Here is a 9905-nt window from a genome sequence, read left to right as displayed (position 1 = left end):
CACAAAGACTTCAGTGTGCATTTTATTCTGGAGATACACTCACACCTGAGTGTTTTTAGAGGTTTCAGCTGTGGAAAGAGCTCTGGTGGACACGCACCCTGAGGCCCTGTTTACACAAACACAGCATTTTCAAAACCGAATGAGGAAAATTATGCACATTTGCGGTAAACGCATTGCATATTCCATGTTGTTCGCGCCATGGGACGGTAATCCACCTTTAAACAGTAAACATATATTATCTTATTGTGTCTTTGTAGTGTGGAGTGTTTGAAGGATCTGACTAGTGTACATATACAGTATTTTATTCAGTCTTATTATTAATATTAAGTTTTGATCAAAATTGTCTACACTTATTTACTTATTCTAGCTTTTGATTACCTTAGAGATTATTAATTCTCTTCAGAACATGTTAGAATCGATTATGTGCTGTTTAATTGTTTAATAAGTAATTCACAATGTTTAAAATTCAATAAATATACATATTTTTACTCTTAGATATACAATCTTCCTGCTATTCTAAGCAAGAAAGAAGAAAGTAAGTATTGTCTCTAACCACTACCCCAAAGGCTTAATTTGTTTTTACGTTTGCTCCCTTTTTTATAGCTTTTATGTGTCTCCTATTTTGTTCAGTTAGACTGAGCTTAATGTTTGAGTCTGACCTTGCATGATCTTATCAGTTAAACCAATACTCTTTCAGATAATGTGTTGTGTTTCCCTTCACTACACCCTTTGTGTGATACTGTTGTCTATTTCCTTTTACATTGTCGATATAACATTGCATTAAGTAAAAGCAGAATAAGCCCAAACCTTCTGAGTGTGACACAAGCCAAATCCATCTATTGAACATGCTCCTTCTTGTTTCTTTGTGTAGCATATTTAAATGAGGCTGGCTTTAATTTTGTGAGGAAGTGTATACAACTGGTGGAGGTCAGAGGTGAGTTGTGCGTTTACTGCAGTACTTAATGTAAAGAGAGTTTGAGTTTTTGTTGTTGATACTGGACAGCTAGAACAAGTTGTGTTTTAATGAATGAAATAAAACAGAAAAGTAAGGAAATTAAGTTGTTATTATTAAGTATTCATATATATATATATATATATATATATATATATATATATATATATATATATATATATATATATATATATATATATATATATATATATATACATATACATTCATTTTTATTTATTTATTTTTATTTATTTGTTTATTTTTATTTAATTATTTTTTATTAAATTATTTATTTTGTTCATTTATTTACTTTTATTTTTATTTATTTATTTATTATTATTTATTTTTATTTATTTATATTTATTTTATTTATTATTTTTACTAATTTTACTTATTTATTTTTTACTTATTTTTTAATGCTGAAAAAAGTTGAAAATGTAGCTTTGGAAACAAAATCAGTAAACGTTTGGGACAGTATGGAAAACGCATATTAAAAAAAGAAAGTAGTGATTTCTAAATTTACTTAGACTTGTATTTCATTGTAGACAATACTACAAACATTATTTAATGCGTTCCTCATGATTTATTTTAATAAATATGTATTCCATTTTTGGTTGCAACACATTTCAAAAAAGTCTTAATGTGGGCAACAGTACGGGGTCTTCATTGTCACATTTTGTGCTTCAAAGTGCATTACACATTCTCTGTTGGAGACAGGTCGGGACTGCTGGCAGGACAGTCAAATACCTGTATCCTCTTCCTCCACAGCCAGGACTTGCATATTTTAACAAGACAATGCAGAACGTGGTTTTGCATTGTCTTGTTAAAATATGCATTAGCGTCCCTGGAAAAGAAGTCGACACTGCTTATGGACACTGTTAACATAGGGCTTCCCTTTGGGACAGTTTTAATGGCACTTTTGAGGGTAACTACGTATTGTGGCACTTATTAAAAAGGTTTGCCAAAGTAGTCCCGAGCCCATGTGGTGATATTGCTTATAAATAGATGAGGATTCTTGATGCAGTGCCGCCTGAGGGATCGGAAGTCACAGTTGTTCAGCTTAGGCTTGCGCCCTTGTTCTTAATGCATTGAATTTCCCCCAGAATCCTTGAACCTTTTAATTATGTTTTGCATATTATTGTGTTATTGAAGATGAAATATCCAAATGTTGTTCATTAAGGAACATTGTTTTTAAACATTTTAGTAAGTTTCTCGTGTATTTGTTGGCAAACTGGCTATCCTCAGCCCATCTTTGCTCCTAAAGAACTAGACCTTTCTTGGATGCTGCTTTTGTACCAAATCATAATTACAATCACCTGTTGACATCACCTGTTTTAAATCACACCATTATTTAACCTATTTACCTGATTACTAGCCCTAAATTGCTCCTGTTCCATTTTTTGACATGTTGAAAAAAACAAAATTGGATCACGTGTTTATTTTGAAAATCAAGAGGAGCACATTAAGCTGAAACAATTATGACTTTGGACACCAAATCGTGTTTTCTGTATTGAAGTTTGTGTTTTTATTTCTGTACTGTATGTTCTGTTTGTGTTCATATATTCTTCTCTCAGCAGGGCTCAACACTATGGGTTTGTACAGAGTCGGTGGAATAAATTCAAAAGTGCAGAAGCTCATGACCACAGTCTTCTGTAAGACTTTTCATTCTCACAGCAGCTAATGCTAGTCTCAGATACTTTCTGTCCATAAAAATAACCCAGCACACTTTGATTTCGGACTAGCTTTTTTTCACACAACATAAATATTGAAACTATCCTTAGGTATACATAGTTAATATTACAGTACTCCAGCATTTGTACAGAAAACATGTTATGTGTGTTCCTCAAAAAGCACCCAAAGCAGCATCAGATCTGGATCTGGACCCAGACACTTGGGACAACAAGACCATCACCAGCGGCCTCAAGAATTACCTCAGGTGTCCTTCAGTTTTTCTATATATCACAGGCTGACATTCTTACTATTAATGGAGATTCAAAATAAAAGCAACTCTGAAATAGTGGAAAATAGTGTAAAGGGATAGTTCACCCAAGAATTAAACATTTTTCATCATTTACCCACTTGTTTAAAACCTATTTGGGTTTCTTTCTTTTTTTGTTGTTGTTGTTGTTGAACACTAAATAAGATATTTTGAAGAATGCTACTGTAGTTGCTGGGTCTCATTGACTTGCATTCTATTTTGTGTTTCCCTCTATGGGAGCCGATGTTTCCCAGTGCCCAGCATTTTTCAAAATATTTTCTTTTGTGACGAAAGTTATTCATAAAGTTAAGAAATAATTAGGGAGAGTAAATAAGGTAATGTTTATGGGTGAACTGTCCGTTTAAAGGGTTTGTTCACGCAAAAATTAAAATGTACTCACTATTTACTTACCAAACCTTTGTGAGTTTCTTTCTTCTGAACACCAAAGAGGATATTTAGATGAAAGCTGAAAACATGTAACAACTGACTTCCATAGTAGGAAAACAAATTGATTGCAAATAATTAATTTTAATCTGTTTTATATATTTTGCTTATATATATATATATATATATATATATATATATATATATATATATATATATATATATATATATATATATATATATATATATATATATATATATATATATATATATACAGTCTTTAAGTCTTTTAATTCTACACAGCTAATGCTAGTCTCAGATACTTTCGGTCCATAAAAACACCACATTTTGATTTTAGACTAGCTTTTGAAACATTAGCTATTGAAACTTGAAGTTATACATATTTATTATCACTCCAGCAGAAGAATGAAACTCTTAAAATATTTGAGACAAGTAAAAGGTTAGTAAATGATGACAGAATTTTCGTTTTTGGGTTAACTATCGCTTTAAATCTAACAAGGTGAAATTCACATATCTGTCCACCAGGTGTCTTTCTGAGCCTCTCATGACGTACAAACTCCACTCTGATTTCCTCTTGGCTGTCAGTAAGTTACATCGAGTATAAATAACGTAATAAACATCGTTTGGGAGACTTAATAGATTTAGTTAGTGCTTTTGGTTTGTTGATATATTTGTTTTCTTTCAGAATCTGACGATCAGAACTACAGAGTGTGTGCAGTTCATTCGCTGGTGCATAAACTCCCTGACAAGAACAAAGAGATGCTGGAGATATTAATCAAACATCTGCTCAAGTATGACACTTTTAAAACTTATATTTTTGCTCACACTTTATTGTAATGTGTTCTTGTTACACTGCAACTGTTCATTTGACTACTGAGTGATGTTAATTAATTACATGTACTCAAAGTGTAACTTTTGACACAAAATGGGGGAAAATTAAGCAAGTTTAATACAGTTTACATTACAAGATAAATAATATTAAACAAGTTTAATTTCAACCTAACCTAAAACAAAACTTGTGGGCTGAATCACTAATTTGTAATATAAATTAGCAGAATAGGTAAATGAAATATACATTTTGTCTTTCGTGCATGAACTATTACCTTTAGTTTATTTGTTTCATACTAATCCTATTTAGTTTAGTTTAATTTACATTCTTGGTGCTATATTTATGTGCAGCACAAATACCTATAAGTTACTCTAACATTATTAGGTAAAGACATTTCACCCATGTTGACATTGAAGTGATATATTGGTGCTTGGTGTTTAAACAACATTGACTGAAACGATCATTTCACCCACAAACCCATGCTCTAAACGTTATTTTTAAAGCATGATCAATGCATCAACACGCATACTTGAGTCCTGTTTAGTCACATTTAATAGCAAGCATTTTAAAATGTAATGTGTGTTTATTGTGTATGGCCGTTGTGTAGGTTTTGGGTTAGTTGCATGTAATTATGCCTAATTATTTATAATAATATGTACATGGTGGCACGGTGGCTCATTGGTTAGCACTGTCACCTCACAGCAAGAAGGTCTCTGTGTGGAATTTGTATGTTCTCTCGTGTTTGCATGGGTTTCCTTCAGATGCTTCGGTTTCCCCCACGGTCCAAAGACATGCGCTACAGGTGAAATAAATTGGATAAACTAAATTGGCCGTAGTGTATGAGAATGTGTGTATGAATGCGAAAGTGTATGGGTGTTTCCGAAGGGCATCCTCTGTGTAAAACATAGGCCGGAATAGTTGGTAGTTCATTCCTCTGTGGCAACCCCTAATAAATAAAGTACTAAGCCAGAGGAAAATGAATGAATGAATGAACGAACGAATGAATGAATGAACATGGAACATTTATAACAAGGACCCCTTAAAATAAATGTTACCTTTTTTTCCACTAGCATTAACTAATTCACATTATGAGACTTCTTATCTAGGATAACCTAAGATAATGAGCTTTGCCATCTATAATGAAGTAGTGAACAGTATGGTATTCTAGGCAACTAAATATGGGTACTAGAACCTAATAAATGACTGCTTGTATGTAAAAATGATGTAGTAGCCACAAAATCTCAGTGAAAGCAATTTTGTAAAGTTTGTTACTAGAAACAATAGTACATTTTCTAGTAAACTACTAGGCACTAGTACTAATATATATTCAATAGATACTATCCAGTGCTTCCCACACATAGACTTTACTTAGGTAAGCCACCCAGGTATATTAACAGCCACCCAAGTATTTAGTGACATTTTTTTTCTATTATTATTATCGTCCTTTTCAGGGTGCATTGAATTATACAATGACAATAAGGGGGTCAACAAATTTTGGTATTGTTAGTTTATTAATAAAATGTATTTACGTTTCAGTGTTTTGGGGATATTTAATGTATTCTGACCTACAGTATCCCCTGATTAGCTATTTTAGAGGTTACTGTAGGTCGAACTATACAAACTATGCATCTAATTTGACTATTTTTAGGCTATATGTAGAAACAAACACCTATTTTATGAGAATATTGTCTTGCGAACACTTATGTTGTGTATACTGTACATCTGTCTATACATCTGTGTGGTCAATGGAATGAACCGTTATAGGAGTTGTAAAATGTATACCTATATTATCTCTTTTTTAATTATTATTATTATTTAAGATACAGATCAGAGAAAGCTATTTCTCACTATTAAAAGGCTGACTCCCCATACATCTTGTTTTGATGCTTTTTTGGGGGTGATTTAGCATTAATCAGCTTAATCACCCCCAAATTAAGCAGCCCCCCAAACCCCCTTGTAATTCGCACCCTGATCCTTTTACACTTTTTTTATATCTGCCCAATATAAGCAAACATCCACAATCGATTAAGTAGTTGTCGTTTACCCATTTCATTCTGTGCATGCTAGACTTGTCAGCACTGCCACAGAGTCTCTCTCACATGCTCTGCAGACCCACAGAGATGTGCCTTTTTGGGACTTAAAAAAATCATCCGGCTGGGGCTTCTAAATCTCCTAAAGTCTCAGATATTCGGCTTTTTATATAAGTATATTTCTAACCTGTGGGAAGCACTGATAATAATATGATATAATATGATAATAATGAATAAGTACTAGTGTCTATTTTAAAAGTACTAATAGCAGCACAAAATCATATAATAGTGTGGTTTATACTGTAGATTACATATTAAACAAGCTTTCTGTAACAGGTTTTTTGGGACATTGAAGTCTTATTTGTGTCATCTGTTCTTGCAGTGTTTCCAGTCACAGTGAAAGTAACAGGATGACGGTATCTAATCTGGGGGTGATCTTCGGCCCTACACTCATGCGCTCACAAGAGGAAACTGTTGCTGCCATGATGAACATCAAATTCCAAAATATTGTGGTGGAAATTCTCATTGAAAATTTGGAAAAGGCAAGTGTGATTTAAAGATAATTCACATTATACACCTGTAAGAAATAAGTAATTCATATTAATATTAGGCCAGTTGATTACGATGTTGTTTCAATGTTTTTTATTAATTAATTTATCAATGAATTTTCAGTTAATAAAAAACAAAATTTTTGGACTGTTTATTTATTTTCTATATCAATTATTGATCCATTAAAGACTGTTATGTAAAAACAAAAAGTTTTTAACCCTGACATTCATTATGCTTTTGACTGCATGAATTATTATTTTATATGCGAATTTTAGTCATTTGCATATTTAAATATGAGGTTTTTGAAAACATGTGAAACACACAAAAAAAAAAGCACATTTTTGTAAATAAAAGTATTCATTTATTTTTTTTAATTGACTGATTCCAAGTGTTTATATATGATTTTTTATTTAGACATGCTATATTAAATGCATAAAAATATTATAAATTGTTTCATTCATTTTCTTTTCGGCTTAGTCCCATTATTAATCTGGGGTTGCCACAGCGGAATGAACCGCCAACTTATCCAGCGCAGCAGATGCCCTTCCAGCTGCAACCCGTCTCCGGGAAACATCCATACACACTCATTCACATTCATACACTACGGATAATTTAGCCTACCCAATTCACCTGTACCGTATGTCTTTGGACTGTGGGGTAAACCGGAGCACCCGGAGGAAACCCACGCGAACGTGGGGAGATCATGCAAACTCCACACAGAAACATCAAGTGACCCAGCTGAGGCTCAAACCAGCGACCTTCTTGCTGTGAGGCGACAGCACTACCTACTGCGACACCGCGTCCCCAATATTATAAATGTCAAGTCAAAATAGTTCAAATTTGAATTATTTTTAAAATATTTCCAGAGTCCTGTTTAACTAAGACTTTTTTCATCATAATAATTTTAATAATTGGTTTATTTTGTCTTTGATATGATGACAGAACATAATATTTTTCCAGTTATTTTTGCAAGATACTAGTATTCAGCTTAAAGCGCAATTTAAAGCCTTAACCTGGTTAATTAGGTTAACTAGGCATCTAGGAAAGTCATTAGACAACAGTGGTTTGTTTAGTAGCCAATTGAAAAAATATTATTTTTATTATTATTTATTTATTATTAATAATATTAACCTTGTTTTAGAAAATTTAAAACTGCTTTAATTTCAACCAAATTAAAAAGAATAAGACTTTATCCAAAAGAAAAAATATAGTAAATACTGTGAAAATGTCCTTGCTCTGCTACGAAATATAAAAAATATATATATAATAATAAATCTACTGTATATTATACATACTGTGCTGTACATTATATTTACATACAAACATATTTAAATACATATTGAATTATTTTGTCATCACTTATAATCTTATATAGTTCTTTTAAATCTGTGTTTTACAGATATTTCATCAAGCACCAGACCCTAATGTCCCCCTACTGCAGCCTCTGTCCCGTCCAGAGTCCCGCAGGAGCAGAGCCATTGGTCTGACATCGGGACCTCGCAAACCCAGGAGCCTCTACACACCCTCACTGTGCCTGGCGGATGCTGACAGTGAGTGTCATCCTCACTATTCACTGTCCAGAGAACAGCCACTTTGCTCTGTGTTTAACCAGTGAAAATGACTAAGTTTCTCAATCCCGGTCACCGTGCCCCAATGCACTGCACATTTCGTGTGTTTCTCTTTTCACGTCAGACATTTGTTCTAATTCAACAAGCGTCCTGCGAAGTGGTCTACACAGGATACTTCACCATGATTTCAGTTTGAAGGGAGCATATGTTTCATTCAAATGGTATTTCATTCATTCATTCATTTTCCTTCGGCCTAATACCTTATTTATCAGGGGTCGCCACAGCGGGATGAACCGCCAACTATTCCAGCATATGTTTTACGCAATGGATGCCCAGTCCTGGGAAACACCCATACACTCCCTCATTCACACACACACTCATATACTTTGGTCAATTTTAGTTTACCCAATTTACCTATACCGCATGTTTTTGTGGGGGAAAGAAGAGCACCCGGAGGAAACACAGGCCAACACAGGGAAAACATTCATCTCCACACAGAACTGGCACAGACAGGACTTGCTTTGAGGCGACAGTGCTAACCACTGAAGCACTGTGCCACCTAAGCTCTTGTCAGCTCTTAAGGCCAATGCATATCTTTTCCCAAAGAAAAAGCTGTGTAGTGGTTATTTTCACCAACAGAGGGAGCTATAAGCATGTGCAACACTGAAATAGTCTACATTGCTGCTTTTAGCCATGAAGAACTGAACGTAGAGCTCAATAACATTAGAGAAGTGCAGGAAGACCCAGTATCGCAGTGAGATAATAATAACAACTGCATTAGTCTCCTCTCTTATTAGCTCTAAAATTATGTTTTGGAATTAGACACAGGACCTGGGTGACCACCTGGATCATTTTCTGTTGTGTGACTAGCTGTGATTTAGCAGGACAATCCTAGCACATGTGGGAGAGATGCGTTTACTGTTATAACTATGATAAATGTTAATTAAACATTAACTATGATACACAAAACATGCTTTAAATCACCCACATACAATGATACACCATGGGAACTTTTCAGTCTACGAAATATAATGAACTTAATATAACTTTACTGTTTTTTCTTTGTTTGTTTTAATAGGAAAAGGAAAAAAGTAAAAGAAAAAAAATCTGTAATAAAGTTTTATAATTGTTATAATAATCACTGTTTGATAAAAACAAACTTTATTGCCTCATATAAAGTACAGTGCAAAAGGTTTTTTGCATTTCAACGTTACATTTGTTGTTTTGATGATAGTATAATGGCCATATATAATAATTTTTTTATTCTCTTTAGTTAAATGCAACCAGAATATACAGGTTAGATTTGGAATTTATATCCAGACTTGAATATTTTAAAGGTGTTATATACTTATATTATCTCTTTTTTAATTATTATAATTTAAGATACAGATCAGAGAAAGCTATTTCTTACTATTAAATGGCTGACTCCCCATACATCTTGTTTTGATGCTTTTTTGGGGGTGATTAAGCATTAATTATGGGAGTCAGTGCCCCCCAAACCCCCTTGTAGTTCACACCCTGATCTTTTTACACTTTTTTTTAATATCTGCCCAATATAACCAAACATCCACGATCGATTAAGTAGTTGTCGTTT

General features: G+C 33.4%; 1 protein-coding gene across 1 annotated transcript in view; it reads left to right on the top strand.

The window, feature by feature from the left end:
- Nucleotides 1-9905, top strand: part of LOC130245273 (rho GTPase-activating protein 42) — a 377423-nt gene that overhangs the window by 349623 nt on the left and 17895 nt on the right. The window contains exons 13-20 of the mRNA XM_056477913.1: nucleotides 496-535; nucleotides 872-934; nucleotides 2530-2604; nucleotides 2804-2888; nucleotides 3861-3919; nucleotides 4021-4126; nucleotides 6577-6736; nucleotides 8143-8293. Of these exons, the coding sequence (XP_056333888.1) occupies nucleotides 496-535; nucleotides 872-934; nucleotides 2530-2604; nucleotides 2804-2888; nucleotides 3861-3919; nucleotides 4021-4126; nucleotides 6577-6736; nucleotides 8143-8293 (739 nt within the window). The remainder of the gene's footprint in view (nucleotides 1-495; nucleotides 536-871; nucleotides 935-2529; nucleotides 2605-2803; nucleotides 2889-3860; nucleotides 3920-4020; nucleotides 4127-6576; nucleotides 6737-8142; nucleotides 8294-9905) is intronic.

Source organism: Danio aesculapii, chromosome 18 (assembly GCF_903798145.1).
Source record: "Danio aesculapii chromosome 18, fDanAes4.1, whole genome shotgun sequence".
NCBI classification, from domain to species: Eukaryota; Metazoa; Chordata; class Actinopteri; order Cypriniformes; family Danionidae; genus Danio; species Danio aesculapii.
The sequence above is the reverse complement of the archived record's forward strand: the minus strand, read 5'-3'. Positions and strand labels throughout refer to the sequence as shown.